The 24476-nt window shown below is 41.2% G+C and overlaps 2 protein-coding genes across 2 annotated transcripts in view; one reads left to right on the top strand and one right to left on the bottom strand.

The window, feature by feature from the left end:
* The window catches only part of LOC110159307 (pyruvate carboxylase, mitochondrial), a 606539-nt gene that overhangs the window by 313641 nt on the left and 268422 nt on the right, over window positions 1-24476 (top strand).
* LOC129409857 (leucine-rich repeat and fibronectin type-III domain-containing protein 4-like) overlaps window positions 745-24476 on the bottom strand; it is a 39338-nt gene continuing 15606 nt past the window's right edge. Inside the window, exon 6 of the mRNA XM_055156708.1 lies at window positions 745-2059. Coding sequence (XP_055012683.1) covers window positions 745-2059 — 1315 coding nt within the window. The remainder of the gene's footprint in view (window positions 2060-24476) is intronic.

The following is a 24476-nucleotide window of genomic DNA, read 5'->3' as shown; positions in this document are numbered from 1 at the left end:
TTTTTGGGGAAAGAAGGGAGATTGGAAATGGCCCGTTGCAGTAACAAGAACAATGAAAAACTGCCCCATTTTTTTCTTTTTTATGATCCTTTCCAGAGAAGAGTGCTTTCGTGTTGTTTTTTTGATCTGATGTTGTGGTGCTGTGTGGGTTGGTCCCCCGGAGAATGTAAGTCTGGTTCTATTAGTGCCTAAGCTTTTCTGAGATTTCCCCTGATGTCCTCACCTCGCTGTCTGGGATCTGTTACCTTGTACTCCGACTGGCTGGGATGCGTTTTCGCCGATTTTTTATTATGTCCCTTCTTCCTGTTGTATCTATCTGTACCTGTCACAACGCCGCTTTTGTTTTTGTCGCGCTACTTTCGCTTCTGTCATAAAGCTTGATGTCAGCCTTGAGTATTTAATACCCTTTCACCAGCGCTCCGCTCCAATATTTTCTCCCATTCTTTCCCTGTCAACACTTGGTTCCCCACACTAATTTTTCTGCCAGTCACTCTTGAGGTCAGCAAAAAGCGCCTTCTAAAAAACCTAGCTTTCAGGTGCATTTTCTCATTTCGGGTGACTACTCCCCAGGCAAATCAAGCTGCAGCACAAGACTGCGGCCGATACTTCTCCTCTGTCTGAATCTCCCCATCACCACTTTATCTAACCCTCCCCTGCCTCCAGCGCTCTGCCCTCCCCAACAACACACCACACTCTGGCCTCCGCTCGGTCACAAGCTTTTACACACTTCCTCTGCTCTTCCTCCTAAACCACACTCTCCTCCAGCTCCTCCGCACTCTTCCCTTCTTTACTTTTCTCGCGTTTGGTCTCTTTGCTGTCTTTACCCTTCCCACAGGTGATCCCTGTGTTAGAGTTGGAGTTTGTTGTGTTGTACGCGTGAATATATCCCCGCTGAAAGTCACAGCGTGCCCCAAAGTTGCTCCCGGAGTCGGCCTCGTCACTGGTGGTGGAGGAGGTGGTGCTTGTGGTGGAGGCGCACTGCACCAGCATCCCGTGCAGAGACTGGCTCCTCCTGGTCCAGATGACGCTCAGACGTTTGGCATAGCTCACGGCGCCATAACGCTTGGCCACGGTTGCCGCGGCGTCACTGGCCAATGCCACAGACGAGCCCATATCCAGGGAGTGGCGGCGCTTACTGATGGCCCCACAGCCCGGGCTGAGGGGGGATATGGGGCTCTGGTACGCCTGGGAAGAGTTCCATTTGTCCCGGCCTCTGGGGTTCATTCTCCAGTCTAACAGCTCAGCGTCTCTGAGGGGGGCTGCCAGAGAAAAACTGGCCCGATTGGTCAGCTCGCGCTCAAGCCGTGGCGGGGGGCGTTCCCTGGAGCGTGAGCGCCGGGGCAGAGTGGAGGGAGGGGAAGGGGAGTAGTACAGCAGAGTTCTGTCACTGTCTGAGGTGTAAGCTTTCTCCAGCTTTCTCTGCCGCACCACCAAAGCCATCTCCCCCCCTGTGCTGGTGGAGACCACGCCCCCTGCTGACAGGAACTGCTCCAGGTTGACCTTAGGCTTGGCCCGGGGTTTAGGGGGCAGTTTGGGAGGCACAGAGGAGGCAGATTCCACCACTTCCTTCTCTTTCTCACTGTCTTTCTCTTTCTCCCCTCTTTTGGCTGGCAGCCCATTGGGGAGAACCACCATCATCATGTCCCCCTGGCCATTGGACTGGTAACATCCACTGCTGTTCCCTCCTTTGTCTCCGCCCCCTAGCCCTCCGCTTTGGCAACAAGCTCCACCTCCTGCCTCAGTGTTGCCATTGTGACATATCATATGGTCCGTATGGTTGCACACACGATGACGAACCATGAGCGCCACGGTAAAAACAAGTAGAGTGACCACTACGATGCCACCAACCAATATAGTGAGCGTTCCACCCAGGAAGTGTGCTTGGAGAGAACGGCATGCCGGGTAAACATCCTTTGTGGAAAAGCTGGTGCAGCCCAGGACCTTTGTTGCCGCTAATGTTGTAATGGAGTCATCAAAAATGGCGAGCACGCATAGGTTATAATCCACTCCGGAGACCAGGTTCTTGAGCAGGAAGCGGTCACTGGTGGAGGGCAGAATCCTAAAGGGGGAGAGAAGAATAGGAAAGCAGAGGTCAGCTAAATTAATATTCCCAAGATATCTGCAAAGTTAAAGCCAAAGTAAACTCCAGCAGCAGAAGCCCACCTGGCATATATATTTGCCTATTGAAAGTAAAGGAAAAGGGGAGCGTATAACAAAGGAGTGTGTGGAAATACCAGTGAAAGGATGAGTGAAGCGCCGCAGAAGTGGAGACTGCGGTAAAGGGAAAGGCAGAGAAAATGAGGCTATTGATGGAGAGAGGACCCAGGGAACATGAAAGGATAACTCTGTCTGCTCATTTGGAGTGCAGGCCTGGTGCAGACCCACTGCGTGATCTGACTTGAATGCCACGAGAAACCCCAACATCAAGCCATTTCTGTGCCACTGAGACTTTTCAAATTTTTATGGGTTAGAGGAAAACAGCTGAGGGCGGGGCTTATTTTGATTTCACTTTAGTTCAAGAAGTAAAGCGGTTTTCACACCAGATATCACCCCAATTACCCCGTACAACAAAAAGGTGATGGTGAGGGTTCAGATCAGAGAGCATCCTTAATCTTTAAACCGACTAGATTTCAGCCTGCCGTTGAAACTGGCAACTCAGATAAGATACTCATGTGAGGCTCATTCTGCATTTTTACTGGAACCTAACACCAAATTGGATATTATGGTTAAATCTGCTGCACACTTATCATCAGTAAAAGCTATATTTTGATTTGAACATCTTGTACATCTCTCGTATCTGGGGACATGGACAGTGATGCGAAGAATACTTTGAAAATGTAATTGGTTACAGAATATTGAATACGCTTTATATACTGTATGTTTTAACATTTGTTTTGCGTTCCCTCTCACTAACTGGAGAAGGAAAATCACATATACTGTATTAGATTTTTTTCTCACTAGTTACATGCAGTTTGAAGCCTAAATTACGTGATCAAGTACTGCAATTAGTGATGGGCAAATGTGACAGAGCTCCAGAGCACGTCTCGTTCTGAAACAAATTGCTCGTCTCGCAGCAGCCGCTCACGTGACCGAAGTGTCGGTGCCTCCCCCTACTGCTTCGCTCTGCGTGTCAATTGCTTCAGTGTATCGAAGCGTTTCATTGGCTCAGCGAATGTACCGCTTTGCGATTGGTTCAGAGTGTTCAGCGCACTTCCGTGGTTTGACAAGCGCTAAACTGCCACACTATAAAAGATGCACCAATATTAAAAATGTTGGGTAGTGAGGAGTGTTGTGTGACATTAGTGGTGATTTTAGTGACTTTTGGCATTAGTTTAATTTTCGATGGCATCTACAAGTGGAAAAAAAGTGATCCATGGTTTGAGATCACTTTGATCTAATTCCACCTAACAAGGTAACAGCTGTTTTCTTATTTACAGCTGCTATTTATGTTGCTCTTGACACATTATTTTAAATCATCATCATCATTATTGTAGTTGTTAGGTACGGTGTATGCTCTGCACACAAGTATTGTCTTACACTAACAACAAACACTTTGACGCTGAGACACCTTCATGCCAATGGTTAAATTTGTCCACTAGAGGTCAGTGTTTGTTCAAGGCCTCAGACACGTCGAACCATCTGAGACAATACTGAGGTGTCAATGCTTCACGAGGCTCCATTCGCCCATCACTAACTGCAATGGATTCCTTTGATTTTAGAAATGTAACTGCATTCTGAATACCCGTTAGTGGTAAATTAGTATTCAGAATATGTATTCTCTGTACATGTATTGTTACTTCCCAACTCCGTACACAGATCGGTGTTCTGTCAGTTTATGGAATTTGAAATAAAAATTTTAAACATGTTTTTTTTTTTTTTTTTGTTTTTTTTAGATTTTAAGTGTCAGATCTAGTTTAAACACAGCTATTACCAGCGCAAGAGGTTTGCATACCACGTTTTGAAACCCACTTGGCTAGCGCTTTGAAAGAATTTGTTTTCCCTGCAAATTGTAACCACCTGCAATGACTAAACACTGCGTAATACAATGAAGTGTTTTTGAGTGCTGATTACTGCGCAAGTGGTAGTTAAGAAATGCAACAAAGGGACCGAGAAGAACAACGAAACCAGCTAGAGGCTTGTCAAATGATTTTTTTTGTTCAGGCATCACCTCTACATTGTGTACATTATATTACATTGTGACGCACGCTTTAAATCCTTTGTTCGGTCCTGACAGTTTGTTTTTCCCTGAGACGTGTCATTGTGTGGGAGCTGGAGTATCTGTTCCTATGACTTTCCCCTCCACGGTCCACTCCTCTTGTGTGGGCATGAGTGTTTTGATGTTGGATTTGTTGTCACCCTTTTTTGTATTCTCCACTGACGCTATCTCTGCCTCTTTCACACTCCCTGCCTTTTCAAAGCGTATCAAAAAACTTGTATTGTCTTCGTGTTTTGGAGCTCCTCCTAGACGCCCGATACAACCCACAAAAGGCGTCTCAGTGTGGTGTGAGTCAGAGTCAGGGCGCAGCGGAAGCCCCCTACTCCTAAAATTTTAACAACTCGTGATACTAAAAGTGCTAAAGTGCACCGTGTAACTTTTTGGTTGGGGGTCCGTCATCTGTTTCTGTGGAGATGTCATTGCTCTGCTTGGAATGTTCCACAGTATGATGTTAAAAATACATAGAAAAACAGGCATTCTGGCTGTGAGCGAGGTTGTGTCTCCACAGATCTGCCCTGTAACTTGGTCTGGTTTGGTCTCCATGAAGATAGAAAAATTTTGTACCATACTGTGAAACATTCCAGACAAAGCAACAACATCTCCATGGCAGAGTCCTGCACAGGTCCATTATTGGAGACCCGCACCTGCCCACAACCGTGCACTACAGCACCACACCCGTCCATTAACCCATGATTATCAAAGTTAAATCCTCACCCGCCTGGACCTGATAACATGCCATCCGTTACCCGCTTATGGCCATGATAAATTAGGGTCAGCCCATTAGTCCAACATCCCACTAAACCAGGACTAAACCAGGACTAAACCAGGACTAAACCAGGACTAAACCAGGACTAAACCAGGACTAAACCAGGACTAAACCAGGACTAAACCAGGACTAAACCTACGCCATGTCAGTAGTGGATTATAAATATATACATGCCGATCGCCAGGACTGCACTAGGACTGGACCAGGTCTAAACAAGGACTAAACCCAGTGTCATTAGCATAAATACATGCCTCAACCCCCGAACCGATCACCAGGACTATACCAGGGCTGGACCATGTCTAAACCAGGACTAAACCAGTAATAAATACACTAAAGTCACTCTCTCATCCTGGTCTGCTATCATTCCAGGAAAAGACCGTGAAGTGACACTTGTTTCCAGGGCAACGGACGTCCTGGACACGCTCCAAGTATTTTTCTCCTGTTTGTTGTTCATTTGATTGACCTGGTAAACCCGTGTGTAATCACTACCCTCCCGTAAAATTCCAGAAGTTAAAACTCGCCCGTTTCAGCAACTATTTGCGGGTACCCGACCCAGTGCAGAAAAGCATTTGACGTACACTCCACCAAAAAAGTTGCACAATGCACCTTTAACATAGATGTCTACTTCTAGTTTATTCATGTAAAGGATGGCAGCTGGCATACAAAATGTGCAAGTCCAAAGTCCAGTAATGTGCGTTAAAGGAAGAAACTTTCAATAATCCAGCTCGATCAACTATGCGTGCTTTAGTCTGTTACAAATTTGTGCATATGGAAAGGCTTGTGTTGGGGAGGGCATCTGTCATAAATTAAATAATAAAAAACTAAAAAGCTGAGGAGCAGGATACAATTGGCCATAAAATTTCCAATAACCTCGCTATCTCACTCACTCTGCCTCAAAGCTAACAGTCACTTTTATTAAAATCGTAAAACATACAATAAACAACCTATTAAAATTCTAATTGATTAAAATAGAGACTGCATGATTTTTATGTGGAGAATACTGCAGTTTGTGGCATTGTTTTAATAATTTATTATGCCCCAAAATCAGCATTAGCGTTAGTACTGAAACACAAACGTCCTCTGTTGAAGTATTAGTTTATTTGTGTCCTTTTTAACATGCAGCCCCCTGTTTACTGCTTTATCTTTCAATATGTAATAAGTTTAGCATGACTCACCCAAAATTGGACAGGAAGTAGTGACGCTAAATGTGTGGTTCCCTATTGTGCACAGAGCCTATTGGCATTAAATCCCCTATAATTGACAGTTGTGATGATATTAGGAAGATGTTTTAAGGTTTAGATAATGCAGTTTAATGCTTAGCTGAAGGGAAAACAGGAGTGGTCTACTTAAGAAAAGACTTGTGCAAGCAGCGCATATCGGATATTGATAAGTGAATTAAGCCAGCTTTAAGGAAGTGTGCATCAAGTTTTTAAAATGTATTTATTTACTGGTTCATTGTGTTGTCCATTGTTAAAGGTACACTATGTAAATTGTCTGCTGGAGGGTCCGTCACCTGCTTATCTCAAAGACTAATGAACTTCTGCTAACTTATGAATCTCCATGGAGACTTGCAAACCACATTTTAAGATACTTTTGAGCAATAAATAACACCTGTAGTTGAATAAATGCAAGACACATTAGTTTAATATCATACTTTGGACGACGTAACCCAAAGCATTAACATCTGCATGGAGACAAACAGGTTGTGGACTAGGGCTGGGTATCTTTAAAAAATTGTCGATATGATACATACCTCGATACATATGTCAAAATACAATACGCTTTTTGATACAGTGAGCTTTCAATTTGATTTGATATGAATCTGTATGAGATATTGCACATCGATTCAATACAATTCAGTGAAAAAAAGGCTAAATCATGGCCTTGATACTAAAAGTCTACCAAGTCCACAAAGTTTCTGCAAAGTTATTAGGACAAACACCAATTTTATTCATCAAAACAGTGAAAATGTCAACAGTTTTGTCGCTTTTAAACAAAAATTACTCTTGGCGATATGTCGATACAGCAGCCCACAATATCATCAAATTAAACGGTACGATATATTGATATTTCAATATTTTTGCACACCCCTATTTTGGACCCCCTCCAGAAAAGTTACACAGTGCACCTTTAACATCTAACAATGATGATTAGGAATATTTCCCAAGCCTGGTTCAGTTCTCCAGTTTAAGCCTGCCAATACTTCAAAGCAGGACTACAAAGTGATTGAATTTAGAATAACGTTGTGTAGATGTGAGTGAGGAGAATTACAGCTCCTTACACATATCCTGTGAACTCCTATTTCTTAACAAAAGCCAGAAATTATATAACTGACAAGATTCAGTACTCTCTGACACAAAAAGTACTGATTATATCAAAACAGGACATGGCCCATTCCCATTCAAATCCCCTTACTGTGCAGGTCATTATGGTTCCTATAGTTATTTTTCTTTCGCCAGAACAAATTTGCCAATTATCTCATTCCACATGTGTCACTGACTTGGGCCCTGTTCTTGGTTTCCATAGCAAAGATTCATTATCAGATGGAGCCGTGCGTGGCGACAGGTACAATTGAGGCTGTTTGTACCAAAAAAGTAGACCCGGGATTTTGGTAATGTAACATTTTATAAAGATTAGTCACAAACTAAAGATGCAGTGAAGGTGAAAGAAGTATGAAAAGTTGAACTACTGCAATTAACTTCCACTACTACCCTGACGATTACTACTAGTACTACAACTGTACACTCGCTACTCATACTAATACTACCACAGCTACCAATATCTAGCGCGTATTTCGGTTTAGGGTCCATCCACTACTTTGTGCTTGTCTCCACGGTGATGTTATTGCTTTTCCTGGAGTGATCAGAAGTTGTTAAACTCTTCTACCTCCATGGAGACAAGGAGGTAGCACCACCAGCCCAATTACAGGTCAGATCTGTGGAGTGGTGACATCGTTCACACTAACAATGCATGTTATTTAAGATATTTTTAAGCTACAAAAGCACGTGATGAAATAAATATTCAAAGCTGTAACATTCCTGGAATAGCAATAACATCTCCATGGAGACAAGCAGGTAGCAGAAAGGTTTCATAGTGTCCCATTAAACAGTCCTGAACCACAAGAGAGCTAGTGTTTTTGCTTTTACACTTGCAGAGAAACAACCAAGACAACTGGCTTGGGTAGTTGCAGTTACAGCTCTTTCCACAACAACACTCCTGATGGGACAAATGTTTGCTCCTTTAATTCAAAAGTGAAATTAAAGAAGCTCCATCAGCCACTGTACTGCTCAAAATGAAAGACAACAGTCACTCTATCCAGTCCAACATCAATTTTGCATAAAGGGCTCCTCTAATGTCACTGCAACGTAAAATGCATTGACTACAAGTACAAAGCTTTATATTTGCTGCTTGCTCACAATGTTTTCCAGATTGCCCAGTTTCTTTGTTTCAGATTCGCTCACCAAGCCAAAACACAACCATCTATTATTAGCTCATTGTGTGGTTGCGTAGGCCCGGTATTCTTCCATTGCTCTCCATTCTCTCCACTATAAAATCTGCTATCGTGCACTTCTCTATCTCATCCCCAGGTCTTCCTTAGCACCTTTTGACTTAGATTTGGAGTTATGCTTAGTCCCGTGAAACGTAGTGGGCACTCTATCTTTGAAAACTGTATTTCCACTTCAGCTCATTTCAAATCCTTATTGGAGCCCCTGCTGACCCCCCAAGCCCTATTCTTCCATCCCGAGCTGACTCTACTGTGTCTCTATTAGCCACAGCTATAACCGTGTACCATAATTTAGCGGCCAAGGTCACTCCTTTACTTTGCCTTTGTTCCTCTGTGCTGCTAATCATCCCCTCTTTAGCTACTTCCTCTCCCTCCTCCTCCTGCTCCACTGTCCGTCCTCGTCTTGGATTTCGCTACCTATGTAACCGCTTCCTCCTCCCAGCAGCCCTCCCCTCCCGGATTTCCTGTTTTTTCCAAGTTAGGAGGAAAATGGGAAAACTAGAGTGCAATTAAATAATACTATTGGTCCTCTTAGTTACATGTTGGTAATAACTCCGTAATTAGGAATAATAAATCATGAACTTGACTCATAATGAACAAATAGTTTTAGACTTACTAACTACTTAAGAGGTTAGGTTAGGATTGGGGAAATAAGAAGTTACTAAGCCTGAATTATCTATTGTTTTTAAGTCGGTGTTCAGGCTTTACAAAAGGTGCACTATGTAACTTTTCTGGTAGAGAGACTTTAAGAGACCTATTTCCTTACAGACAAGCACTAGACACCACCAGGCCAAGTCGCTGGTCAAATCTGTGGAAACGTTTAATTTCACTTCAGCGACTAGGTCAGGAATCAGAATACACTAGACGGTTTGAGTCAGAGCACCAGCCAATCAGCAAAGAGCCATATATTCTACGTTGGTAATGATTCCCGAGATTGAGGTTTAAAGCCGGAACAAAGAGAATGTTTGGTGAATTTTATCGAGGGGCAAAGACGTTATTGTCGTTCTTCCTATGGGATTTGGGAAAAGCTTAATATACCAGTTAGCCCCATTAGTGGCACATTACATACGTCACGACCAAATAGCAGCGATTGGTTAAATAAAAAAAACTAGCCGCCTACCGCTGAGCGAACGAATCCTAATGCGAATCCTAATGTCAGATGGTTTCCACCAAGTGAAACAAGCTGTGACTTGTAGCTGTGGAAAGTAACAGATGAACCCCACACTTGAAAAGTTTCATAACACCCCTTGAAGGCTATTTAAGGTGTTATTATAAAGTGTTACCATAAAGTATTTCTATTTTTAAATGTACTAAAAGCTTTGGCAGGTGTTGAAATGCATGTTTCAAATCCCTTTTTCCTGTATGATTTCCTGTGTTTTAAGGCAACAAACAAAATATGCCGTGTCTAATTGAGTGTGTGATACATACTGTAGCTTCTTCACACTAAACACATCTGTCTTAGTGGGTGGAACCATATTGAGTCAGATGTAATCCTGTAGGAACAAAGACCCACAAGGAAATCTCATGTTTTTGCATCGTATATTTTTTATAGCTTTGACAAAGGTTTCACACTAAGACTGTCTTAGTCGTCTTATTTCAATCTTCTCAATAGGAAGTGAAAGTGGGGATGCTTCTGGCTCCGTTGGCTCTGTTTTCAGTTGACTTTACGCTGAAAGATTCTCACCTCTCTCTGTACCTGCTGCAGTGAGCCTCGTCATTTTGGTCTTAAAATGTTTGTAGTATCCCGCTCTACATGATCCTGATGTTTTTATTTAGCTGTTTTCTACGTCCAAATTCCAAAAGCTTAATTTGACTGGAGCCGAACACTATGGTTGACGTCACACTCGCTTAGTCCACTTCTTTTACACAGTTTATGGTTTGGAGTAATGCAAAGAGTGTAGAATCCTGTCCACCGTTCTTTGTAACCTCCTACTACTCAGATATGCAGCTCTTGAGTCTTGCCATTGTTGCTACTTTAGAATTTATTATTAGCGTTTATATCTTTGCTCATATATTGTGATGTGATGTGTAAGCTACCGTGTCTAAATAATTTCATCAGGTCTAAGTAAGTCAAAAGAACATAACAGATAGACACTCGCCCGAACCATAAATCGCCATACTCTTACCAGATTTATTACTTCGTGTAGATAACACAACACCCCCTCTGTCTGTAGATCTCCTGGTTATTGTTTCCTCCCTCTGTCTGTGACGCAAATAGCCAAACAAATTCACTGAAAAATACATGCGGAATAGACACACGCGCATGCAACTTTGATGTGCTCATTCGCAACTACAATCTCGCGCCATAATGTATTTTTAACCGTGTTTACGTAGCCATTGTCACACGCGCACGCTAATCACACGGAGATACAAGATATACACGGGCGATCTCAAATCCTCCCTGATTGTTTCATGAATATAAAGTGCCCCCAACCTCCACCGATGATCTCAGCAATGCGAAAGGTTGACTGGTCTGATTGTGGCAAATTGAAAAGTACTATGTTTCTGATTATTGCTGCTACGGCGTCGGTATGGGGCGCGCTGTGCATACTCATGTCCTCCTAATTAAAAGCCTACACGCAGATGCAAAAAGGACAAGATTGTAGAAAAACAACATGGCTGCTCTTTGTTGCGACCGGTGACACAGAAAGAGTAATTATTAGCGGGAGGAGGAGAGAGAAGAAGGGGGGATCAAGGATTAGAAGACAGCTCTGAAGTCTTGGTGGTCCTGACTTGGCACAAGATATGGCGGCGTGGAGAGGGAGAGGAGAGAGGGGAGAGACGAAGATAGCAACAACAAAGCAATTATCTGCTACTCCAGCTGACACGGACGCTGGCCTGGTTTCCTGCAGTATGTCTTTGATGAATTTAAATGAACAAAAGCTCCTGGTGAATCTCTAACAATGGAAAAAGATATACATGCAAGCAGAGACTCCGGAACAGGGATCTTTTAGTTCTTCCACGGTCAAATTTTTATACAGCGCTTCTCCACCTTCAAGGCCCTTCACATCAAGCAACCAAACACATTCATACTCCACTGTACGCGGGGTTAAATGTCTTGCTCAAGGACGCAGCAACAGTGTGCATCTGTGGGAGCTCTACCGATAATGTTTTTATCGAGAGCAGGATTAAAACTGCCAGACTTGTAATTCTCAAAGTTACACTAATAGCAGCCAGACCTCTGAATTTTCTTTTTACTCAGCCCATCCAGCCAAACTTGATCAATAAATAATAATAGTTAGTTCTTCCCTAAAACAGAAAACAATCATGTGGTAATACAAGTAGTCCTCCAAAGTGTTTTTAAACTTTATACACTTCACTAGAATTATTTGGACAATTTCAGCCCTGGAATTGCCAATCTCTTTTGAACTAAGGGTAAAAGGAAGCTGTTAACTGGAAAACTACCGCTTCATTACATCACAAAGTGGAACAGAGCATTCTGAGCTTTGGAGATGTTGCCAGACTAATAATAAATGATTACTCAAACATGTGTGAATGAATCAAAACACAAATCATAACTCCACACAACTTTTAATGAGACAACAACAATATAACGTGAAAAATCCCTCAGTCGTCCAGGTAGAATCTATGGCAAAGGAGAAATTCAATTTGTCAACTGGACAAACGTTTATTTGGTCGAATACGTTTCGCAGCTCATCCAAGGCTGCAGTGTCCACCAGCATTCTGACCAGAACTGAAGAAACGACTTGGGTGAGCTGCGAAACAGTCGACCAAATAAACTTTTGTCCAGTTGACAAATTGAATCTCTCCTTTGCCAACAATATAACATGGCTTAAAACTTGCAAGAATCCTTTTTCTGTAATATAGGACATTTTAACTGACAGTTGCTTGAGTCTATAGAACATTTTTGGATAAGTCTGTCTCCCAATGTTATTAAAAATGAACTTCCTTGAGTCCACCTCTCTCTCACCCCTCCCCCTCCCCTCGCCCATGTTTGGATAACCTCTTCCTCTCGCCCAATTACACGTCCATCATCCCCACTTCCATTTGCTCTAAGTACCTGCTTTAAAGGTTGTGTTTACCTCCTCACCCTCTCTTCATCACATCCCCCTGTTCCCCCAGCCCCGGAGTATAATATCATTTGACATATGTATTGAGTGGTGACCCTCGCCGTCCTCCGCCCTCTTGCCTCTCCCTGATGCGAGCTGACACGTGCATTGACATATTGTTTAACACTTAATTACATCTTCCCCTTGGGCTATCTCACCTTTTCTCCCCATCTTCCCTTCACTCCTCTTTTAACTGCTCATTTTGTCTGTGGGACTAGTGTGTAAGTGTGTGTGTCTGTGTGTCTTATCATACTCTCTCCTCAGCACGCCCTCTTATCTGGCTTCCTCTATAGTTATGCTATATTGGCTTTTTCCTGGCTAAAATAAGCTGGCGATATTGGTTTCATAAGCAGGCATGCGTAATCCATCCACATGTTGGGGTCATGAGAAATTGTACCATTAGGCTTGGCTGTATAGTGCAACAATCACCATTAACCATTCTATATTGGGGGAATAACTATAGAATTTAATCATCTGACTTAACGAGGGGCAACTAATAATAATAATAAAGGATTAGTCTTGAATCTGTGCTTTTGCAGCTTATTCAAAAAATTGCTTTACAATTTTCAGTATTATTCATTCACGAATATTGTTGTCACACTGCTAAAATTTCAAACTTTAATATGAACGAATGGACTTGATACCTGATTCCGATACCACGATGATAATAAAAATCACTTTTTTTAAACAACAGAATACACCAACGACCACCAATCACACCCAGTTCATACAGTGAAAAGACTGTTGAAGTGTCTTGCCCAAGGATACAACAAAAGCGCGCACTGGTTCAAGTAGGATTCGAACCGCCAATATGCTGCTGCTGCTGCCGTTTATAGACTAAAACAATTATAAAAGTAGGACTAAACTTTACCAATACAGGACTAGTGCTGTCACCACACTAAACTTTCAAACTCTGATACCCGATTCCAATACCACGATGATCATAAAAACAGGATTCATTTACACAGTAGGAGTAATATTTAGAAGACCCAGGACACGCTGGAGGGACTATGTCTCTCGGCTGGCCTGGGAACGCCTTGGGGTCCCCCTGGAGGAGCTGGAGGCAGTCTAAGCAGAGATTCCCAGACTTCCTTCACTCCGGACACTTCCTCGACCCAACACCGGAGAAGCGGAAGAAAATGGATGGATGAAGTAATATTTGGTCATTTTCAAAAATACGTGATAGTACTTTCTCTTATGTGATGTGGTGTTATATCTGTATAATCCCTCAGTTGTCCAGGTAGGTTGCAGAGTGATCCATGGGTCTATACTAGTCTCTGTGCTCTTATACTTGTTCTGATACAGCTCAAGATCATTCTAAAGTGATTTTTTTCAGTATCGCTACTTGCTGAAATGAGTATCTAGCTTCCATAGTAGTTTTATTTATTTATTTTTTTAACTTATTTTTATTAAATAATAAATAAAGTTACAGTGTAGATACAGTCATACACATTGTCTCCTCATTTATCATTCATAATATACACTACACACACTACAACATAACAGAAAAAATCCTACAAAAGATAGTCATCCATTTGAAATATAGGCCTGAATTGAAGACCATTTGTCCATGAATAAATCTGTCTTCATTTGTAACCTTGCAGTTATTTGCTCCATGAGATATACATCCTTTATTTTATTTTTCCACTGGGTAATTGTGGGGAGCAGCGGCCTGAGCCAGGAGACCGTTATCATTTTTTTTGCAATTAAGACTAAAATTTTCAGCGAATGAAAATGACTATTTGCTCTTAAGTCATTTGGAAAAATTCCCAACAGCACAATTCATGGCCCTAATATAATTTTGATCCCCAAACAGTTTTCAGTTTTGCATTGCACGTCCCTCCAAAATGTTGCCAGTTCCGTAGTAGTTTTAGAATCAATGAGGGTTTTCGATACAACCTACCCAGGACTAAACCAACTGCTAAAACCTCCACCATAAGCAGTCTACACACTGTATCTCCAACTATTGTCTTAAAATGGCTATATAATGCTCAAATATCAGAAACCACATTTGCAGACTAACGCTACAATGAACAAGCACTTAGCGAACCACTTCTCTGTGTCCTTATGACTCATGGCCTCGTCTGTTTCCCAGCATGCCTCATTCCGGCGGCTGTCAAACCCTCGCCCTGTCCCTTCCCGTAGAGTCTCCCCTTTTTAAAGAGTGTTTTGATTCTTCTCATTATTTCTAAAACCCTGCGTGCACCTCTCCTCCTCTCCCTGCCCTTCAACACAGGAGCATTGATCCCAGTGTGATCAAGTATAACAGACAAAGCCCCATACGATCTCGCCTTCTCAATTCCACGTTTCAGAAAAAGAGAAATAAATGCGGTTTTGATGGGAGAAAAACATTGTTGCTGTCAAATGTTACGCATCGATGAAAAAAATAAGACACTATAAACAGCTATTTTCAGAAATGGTTGAAGTATAAAAAAAATCTACATCCGCTATAGTCAATTGCACTTTGGAGACTGTGCCAAGTGTTTCAAGATGGAAGACACTGTCAGTGGCTATTCACTTGAAATAACTTTACTGTGTGGATATTGAAAATAAAAGGGCACTTAACTCTCAGCATGCAACCCATTGTACAACTCAATTGAAGTCAAACTGATAGCCTAGAATTGAGGCTGAATATATATTTTAAATAGTTATAAAAATGTGTTTACCATTACTTGAAAGCTACACTGTGTAACTTTTATGGTAGAGTCTGCCGATTTGTCATCATGGAGCTATTATTGCTTAAAGAATGTTGCAGAATATGGCATTAAACATATCTATTTTGCAGTCAGTTTTTAGTTTTTTGCTAAATAATTATCACATGTATTTTTTCATTACACTTGTGGGATTTAGTTTGGCAGCCTGGCGCCACCTAGTGCCTCCGCTCAATTTAATTTCTCTCCAGCAACTCTTCAACTTCAAGTGCAAGTTCGGGCATCAGCCAATCAGCGAAGAGAGATACATTCTGTGTTGGCAAAGATTCCCGAGATCGAGGATTTAAAGTCGGAACAAAGAGAATGTTTGGTGAATTTTATCAGTGTTAGCAGCACATTACATACATCACGACCAAGTAGCAGTAATTGGTGAAATGAAAACAAAGTTACCCTCCTACTGTTGAGCGAACAAATTCTAACGCTGCGAGGTCAGATGGTTTCTACGAAGTGAAACCGTCTGATGAATCAGGTTAGGATTTAGTGGGAGTCATTATAAAAAGGCGCTTACCGTTACTTTAAAGATGCATTGTGTGACTTTTCTGGTGGAGTGACTGCTATCTTGTCTCCATGAAGGTGTTTTTGCTTTTCCTGGAATGTTTCATGTGACATTAAACATACCCATCTAGCATTTATTCATTGCATGTATTTCTATCGGTCAAAAATATAAATACCAATAACATTTCCATGGAGACAAGCAGGTAGCGGATCCTCCACCAGAAAAGTTGCACAGTGCATCTTTAAGCCTATATGATATGAACATTTGAGCCTTAGTCAGTTGAATTATTAACATCTATGACACATTATAGATACTAGACCCTGTGTGTTTATTACTGCAAAATGACTACAGACTGTTATTGTGACAGGCCTGTTTGTAATGTATTTTTCTCACAATAGACGGGTTTATCTGTATATGTCCTCTGACAAAGACGGCACAGCCCCATTGTCTCCGCACAGAGCAGAGTGTCTGGGGCTGTGTGTTGTACAGATGGCTGACAGAGGTCATCGCACAAACTCTCCTCATTTACATCTAAAGACATCCTCGGTCGTGTCCTTCATGTGGACGCTCCCAGCACACAGCAAAAGGAAATACAGTATATATATAGGACATTGGTTTAATTGTATATGAATGGTTGGGCTACACATATCACTAAAACGTAGTAATTGAAAGTGCACGGTGTGACTTCTAAGGTGGAGAGTTGTCTACGTGCTTGTCTCCATGGAGATGTTATTTCATTTGGATGTTCCACAGTATGGCATCTCCTTTGTATTTGTTCAATTACTGGTGTTTTAAAGCTCAAAAATACCTTAAAAACATAAATTGTTACCATGCGCAGGCTTGCTTCTCCATAGATCTGACCATTAACCTGTCTCCATTGTGATTACCAAATTTATTACTGTGGCATTAACAAGGAAAAACTAATATCTCCATGGACACAAGCAGGTGGCAAGCCCTCTACCAGAAAAATTATACAGTGCCTTTAAAATTTTGTTTTGAGTTTTCCATAGTTTGACCATTTTTAATTGAGCTTTGTGGTTAGTCCTGGTTTCTTTTTTCTTCTCTTTTTTGGTTTTGTTTGTGTGAGATGTTTCTCTCTGAGCAGAGGTTTAATGAACCTCCTTCACCTTCTCAAACTCTTTTGGACCGAACGTTCAAATCTCATTCTTTTTGTAGCTGTCCTCATCTCTTTTCACTGAACATTCACCCTCCCAGATCAAACAAAAACATTTAACAGAAGCTTTTTCAGGTATCCATGTGTGTGTATGTTCTAATAAAATGAATAGTGGGGTTTATTTTAGATTTAGGATTATGCAAGAAATCATTTCATTAGATGATGAAACTTTTAATTGATAATGTCGTAACTCTGGTCCCCCCTCATCCACCAAACATCTCAACAAAGTCTGTTCTTGGCAGTCCAGTTATCAACATTTGAATATTTAGCAATACAGTGACATTTGTAACCCACATAGTATATTTTGTATAGATTCTAATGTTATTAATAGATGAGCTGTTCTGGTGCCACTGTAATCGTTTTGCATCACACAAATACAGCCCAATCTGCCCCTAAAGCCCTCCCAGCTCCTCTTAAATCCCCCCCTCCTCCATTCATGAGGCTGTCTCTCTTCTGTTACCTCTGTGTTATTACGCTCTGCACTGGCTGCTCATATCATGATTGAAATCTATACTCCCAGGTCCCTAACCGCATAGTGGGGCCTGTTTCCTTTTAAATGCACCTCTTTTCCATTTCCTCTTTATCTCTCCTTGGAGAATGATCCTCAAAGTCCCTCGATTTTGCCTTTTTTCAATTTAAAGGTTTATATCTTAATTTGCAAACACTATCTCTCCCCTGGTTATCCCCGCAGTGTTGTTGACCCAGACTTTAGTCAAACTTGAGATGCCTCACTCACTCCTCAGTCATCTCCTGAGTATCTGGGGCTCCTTATCTCACCTGTTCGTTCTGTAGAAGCCTCTTTTGTGTATCAGCACTTTGGACTGAGCCTGCACAGCTTGTCTTTGACTTGTATCAGTCCTGCCATTGTGTTATTCTGTCTGTTAATGTAGTTATTGCCTGATTCTTGTTTTCTACTAACATCCGTACTCTACACTGTGCCATCTTCTGATCTATGTTACAATATTGAGATCAAGGTGCACTATATAACTTTTTGTTACTGCTTGTTTCTATGGATACGGACAGCTCTACCTTACATTTAGATTACATCACATTACACATCACATCACATTACAGATGCTTTTATTGCTCAAAAATACCTAGAAAATCAGGTATTCTGACTTGTAACTTGTTCTGGTTTGGTCGCCATGAAGATAAGAAAGTTTAAAGGGACAGTCCGGAATTTTGGACACAGGACCTCATTTCTTAGTGAGCCAGATTGTTGGAGACGTGTGGAGACATTTTTTTAAATATTCCATCCAGCCCTTGTATTTGCAGAGGTCGCTGGTGCTAGGCTAGTGCATGTCAATGGCCATAGTTAGCCTGCCACTAAAAACAGTCTTACCCACTCCACAAAACACCTGAAGCAAATCTATTATTACACCAGACTGTCAATGTAAATGTCTGTGTTGATAGAATAATTTTAGAAATGAAACCAACCTTGCATTTGAAGGATTTATGTCTGAGCAGCAGCAGTGAGTTGTACTTCCTGATTGGCAGCGGCAAACTGATATATGAGAAAATAGTCCCTCAACATGCGACAATTCAAGATTAGTTTTATTTCAAACATTATTCTATCAACACAGACATTTACATTGACAGTCTGGCATAATAATAGTTTTGCTTCGGGTGTTTTGTGGAGTGAGTAAGACTGTTTTTAGTGGCAGGATAACTATGGCCATTGACATGCACTAGCCTAGCACCAGCGACCTCTGCAAATACAAGGACTGGATGGAATATTTTTAAAAGTGTTTCTACACATCTCCAGCACTGTGGCTCACTAGGAAATGAGGTCCCACGTGCAAAATTCGGGACTGTCCCTTTAATATCATACTGTGAAAGATTCCACACAAAGCAATAACATCTCCATGTAGAAAAGCATCTGACGGACTCTCCACCAGAAAGGTTACACAATGCACCTTTAATTCAAGTCATTTTGATTTGGAAAGATTGTAGTTTTTGTCGCGCATTTGCTTCCAAACACATCCCACCCACTACCAGGTGTTTCTGTGTGGTGATAAACTGTGCTATTCATAATGCTGTGTCTAATTGCTGTATAGGAAATAGCTGTCCATTCCAATAGCAGAGACACTATCTCTGTAACACAAAGCAGGGCCCATTAGATCTCCAGCGCTTAATGATAAACCTGGCACTGATACCACTGACGAATAAGTCTTTATTATTGCAGTCTTTCCCTTGGAGGAAAGAGGACGCACATCGCAGGGGGAAGCTAGGATTTCATTTGGTGCATTCAAATCAATCATTTAATTAGTTCTCCGTGTGTAATTGCCACAGATGCATCATGGGAAACGCGCTGCTTCTGTGGGTGGATTTGCATGTGGCATTTCAGTACGCCACCTTTCGTTTCCCTTCATTCATTAGTTGGATATCTCCATTTTCTGCTACCTTCTGGATCTAGTCATAGTGGGGACACAATATGCAAAGTGACCTGTCCTTAGTGGTAGCTCTTGCAATAACATAGTAGTGATAATAGAATCCAAATCCACTTTATTTCTATAGCACATTTTACAAACCAAGCAGTTTCTAGATCATAAAATGAAGACCACAAAAAGGTAAATTGCTAAAATTTTGTCATACCAGTCCTAAAACAATAAAACCAGTAAAATCTAAATAAAAGCAGTAAATAAGTAAAATAAATAAAATAACTAAAAGACACAGAGGACAACACAATTCACGCTCTGTTAAAAGCCAGAGAATAAAAGTGGGTTTTAACACGAGACTTAAAACTCTTCACTGTGGGGGCTGTTCGGATGTGGGGGGGGCAGAATGTTCCAGAGTTTAGGGCCAACCACAGAGAAGGTCCTTTCCCCTCTGGTTTTAAGTCTCGTCTGAGGCACCACGGGCTGGAGCTGGCCCTCGGACCTCAGGGGTGTAAGTTTGGATGAAGTTCGAGACGTACTGTGGGGTCAGTCCATTCAAAGCTTTAAAAACAAACAATAAAATCTTACTGGAAGCCAGTGCAACGACGCTAAAATTGGGGTAATGTGTTCAGTTTTTTTGGTTCCAGTTAAAAGGCACGCAGCAGAATTTTGGACTAACTGAGGCTACATTTATATGAAAAGCAGCGTTGCGTCCTCACTTTTTATTCTGTGTTTTCGGGAGGAAATCTGCTTGCATACGATGACGCAAAAGTGTGTGGAATTCGACAGGGTGTGCATGCCAGGCAGCTAGGTGGTGATGTATGTGACGTAAACGCGAGCAGATCTGACCAGAGTTTTGCGTCTTGGGCAGTGTAGACGGAAACGCTACGGCGGAGCATATTCAACTTTTCCACTCTGGAGGGTGGTTTCAGATTTTTTAGTTTTTAAGCCCCAAAAACACCGTCACAGTCTAGATGAAAGGCACTTCTGATAAAATATCTTGTCGTTTTTACCCACAAACGTTCTCGTGTAAACAGACTCTAAGCAAGAAAGTGCTCGGAGGCTGATGCTGGAAAAAAAGTGCATTACAGTAGTCTAAACAAGAGGAGATAAAAACGTGCACTAATATGTCTAGACTCTGTAGTTAAAAGGCCAATACTGTGATATTTTCTGATCTACTGTATGTTATAATGTTTCCTCATCACAAACACACCTGGAGTTGTGTTTTCTTTCATTCACACATGTTTAACACAAAAATCTTGCATTTGTCAGCTGAAAAATACTCTGAAAAATATTATTTGTACTTGTGGCATCACCTGGCAGTACAGGAAGTGCCCCACCGTGTTTCTAAACTCCATACCATCCCATACCCATCTCTTCGACAACATCACAAGGTGGAACAGAGCATTTTGATCTTTGGGGATGTAAACAGACACGTGTGAATGAAACAAAACACAACTCCATGTATATTTTGGTGAGGTAACGACAGTTTAACATGACTTAAAGCTCACAAGAGTCTCTGTTTTATAGCCTGTTTATGGAAAATACCACCCACGTTCCTCCTATACAATACAATCTGTCAAATCCACTGTATTCCTGCATCCTTCTTTAGTGTCATATATCCTCTGGTAATTTAGGCAGAGCCACTGTCCTCCTCCTCTTCCTCTTCCTCCCCTTAATTCTGCCGCCTCCTCTTGTGAAAATCTCTGAGGTCCCATTCCTCCATTTTAAATCCGTCCTTTCTCCTCCTCCTGCCTGTCACTCCAACCATTAAATTCTGCAGGCCATTCATCTTTTTTTCATTCCACCTTTGCCTTTCGCACTCACTTCATCCTCATGATTATGCCGTAGCAACACACACAGATATTTCATTTTTCTATTCCTCTGTCATCCCTGTCTTTTGGTGGGCCCTTCCAATAGCAGTCACAGCCTTTAGAATACCCCAGGGAGAGCACATTCAATCCCTGCATTAGAGCTAAATACATTCAAAAAGATAGGCTCTCCACAAGGGCACAACCTCTTCACTCCTCTCTGTATTTATGGGTTCTCTCGCGTGAGGCCAGAGACGCTGCTTTGATGCGACCACCAGCGCTTCTGAATTCACACTATAAACAATTATCGATGTCCTGCTTCTCGGATAAAAATGGAAGTGGAGTTAAACTTTCAAAGACTGTTATTAAAAGGCCCAAATTATGCCATTTTCTGATCTGTTACAGTGCTATTTCCTCATCAAAAACAACCCACAACCCACAAATCCTGCATATTTAGGATGAGTTTTTCTCTCAAACGTAAAATTTTATTCTATTCATTTTATTTATTTAGTATGCTTCTGCTCCACCTTGTGATGTTCCATTGTGTTTTTAAACTCCATACACCTTCACTAGAATCATTTGGATGATTTCAGTCCTGGAATTGCCGATCTCTACTGAACTAAACGTAAAAGGAGCTGTTAACTTGAAAACTACCACTATATGACATCACAAGGTGTTACAGAGTGTTCTGAGGTTTGGACAGACTAATAATAAAGTGTTACTCAAACGTGTGAATGAACAGAACACAACTGCAGGTATGTTTTGAGGAGGTAACAGCATTATATAACTTTTCTGGTGGAGTACCTGCCACCCACTTGTCTCCATGGAGATGTTATTGCTCTGCCTGGAATATTCCACAGTATTGCATTAAACCTAGTCATGAATGTGAAGCTACCTGGTTGATCTTTGGAGACTCAACCTTGCTAAAAGAAAGACTGCATGTTTTTAGTGTATTTTTGAACAGTAAAAGTGTAGTAAATGCTAAATTTGTTTTATTTAGTTTATTGCCATACTGTGGAACATTCCAGGCAAAGCAATAACATCTCCATGGAGACAAGTAGGTAACATCTTCCACCAGAAAGGTCGCAGAGTGCACCTTTTTAAATGAACAAAGACAACAACTCAGTCTTATCAAGAACAGAAATAGCAACAGAACTCTAAAAACTCCTCGACCTATTAAACTGCAAATCTCCCACCCACATAACAGTTGGAACCATTGAAAAAATGCCATCGCTTTTTTCCTTCACAAAGTCTAACCCAAAAAGCTTCGCCCAGACTGTGCCACCCCTTACACCGAAGTTTGTTAAAAAGTGCATTGTGTAACTTTTTGGTTTGGGGTTCGTCACCTGCTTGTTTCTATGGATATGTCATTGGTCTGCCTGGAATGTTCCACAGTGTGACATTAAGCAGCTCTATCTTACATTTATTCAGTTACAGGTTCAAAAATACTTCATTCTGACTGTGAGCGAGGTTGCCTCTCCATAGATCTGACCTGTAACTTGGTCTGATTTGGTCTCCATGAAGATGGAAAGATGAACTACCATATTGTGAAATATTCCATGGAGAAAAACATTTGACTGACCCCCACCAGAAAAGCTACACTATTTAATTTTGATCTATACCACACAGCAAAACTAAATAAAAGTATGGATCCCAGACTTTTTATGCAAATGTACAAGAGTTATTTTACAGCACAAGTTTACTTTAATTTCTTCTTCTTCTTGGCTCATCTCTCGTCCTGCCTTCATCTCACAGAAACACCAATATTGCTCCTTCACGCCTTTCCCAGGGCCCACAGCTGCTCTGTTCAAAACTGGCTCGGAGATCTACACGCCACGCATACTTTCAGCGCTACAAAAAATACACCCTTTTCACCTCGCTATTCTCGCCTGAAATGCGAAAACTAAAAGCTTAAAATAAATGAAAGTTGAGAGCAGTGTAAATATGCAATGGTTAGTGAATCTTGCATTATGCATTACATCATATAGTCAAAAAAATAAATAAAATTGAGTGTTGCAACAGGGATGCAACAAAATACTTGTTTTTAAAAGTCCTATATTACATAAAAGTGACTCTTGGGAGCTTTACTTTAAAAACATACTTGATGTGTTTTATTTCATTCACACACATTTCATTTTTTTTTCCCAGTGCATCAAAAAATAAATGGGCACTTTTCAATACATTCCTGGCCTTTTGCATGGCCTTTAAGTGCTTTATGTTTGAGTCTGGAGCTCTGGATAAACACGTCTGTGAGTGAGGAAAGAGATACATCAGTTTAAATAGGAAATGACGTGCCTCGCTGCAGTCTGAATGTGAACATTAAATACAAATGGCATCGCCCATTAGGATCTGCTGTTAAATCATCACTCTTCTATTAGCTGTACACAGCTGTCTACAGCAAGGAAGCTTAAACTTCAGAGATGGTTACCACAGTGGGAGACTTTTACTTGTGTACCTATGAAATGGAGAAAACAGAGTTGTAGCTTTTACTAATCTTGATCTTCAAGTAATTCAGTAGTAATATTATTTGAAGTAGTCATGTTTTTCTAGATGTAAAACTTGTGAATGGTTTTGATTTCTTTTCAAATGTAAGTAGTTATCTTTTATTAGATATTAGGTAGCAGTAATAGCAGCAGCAGTAGCAGGTGTAGTACTAGTAGTAGTAGTAGGTGTAGTACTAGTAGTAGTAGCAGGTGTAGTAGTAGTAGTAGCAGCAGTAGTACTAGTAGTAGTAGTAGCAGCAGCAGCAGATGTAGTAGTAGTAGGTGTAGTAGTAGTAGTATTACTAGGTGTAGTATTACTAGGTGTAGTAGTAGTAGTAGTAGTAGTAGGAGTAGTAGTAGTAGTAGTAGTAGTAGTAGTAGTAGTAGTAGTAGTAGTAGTAGGAGTAGTAGTAGTAGTAGTAGTAGTAGTAGTAGTAGTAGGTAGTAGTAGTAGTAGTAGCAGCAGCAGCAGTTGTACAAAGAAAGACTGCATTCATAGTGAACAATTTTTTTTTTTTTTTTTTGTTCCACCTTCCAATGTCATTTGGTAATACTGAAAGGGCTCCACTGTGTTTTTAAACTCCATACACCTTCACTAGAATAAATGGATAAATTCAGTCCCACTAGTCCATCTCTTCTGAACAAAAGCAGCTGTTAACTTGAGAACTTGAGAACTACCACTAAATGACATCAAAAGGTGGAACAGAGCCTTTTAAGCTTTGACGGTGTAGACAGACTAATAATAAAGTGTGTGAATGAAACAAAACACAAGTCCAGGTATGTTTTTGTGGATGTAACAACATTATGGCATGGCTAAAACTCACAAGAGTCCACTTATTGTTATCCTGATATTACACAATTTCATA

This window comes from Boleophthalmus pectinirostris, unplaced genomic scaffold (assembly GCF_026225935.1).
Source record: "Boleophthalmus pectinirostris isolate CB_2022bp ecotype Guang Dong unplaced genomic scaffold, ASM2622593v1 HiC_scaffold_20, whole genome shotgun sequence".
Lineage (NCBI taxonomy): Eukaryota > Metazoa > Chordata > Actinopteri > Gobiiformes > Gobiidae > Boleophthalmus > Boleophthalmus pectinirostris.
The sequence above is the reverse complement of the archived record's forward strand: the minus strand, read 5'-3'. Positions and strand labels throughout refer to the sequence as shown.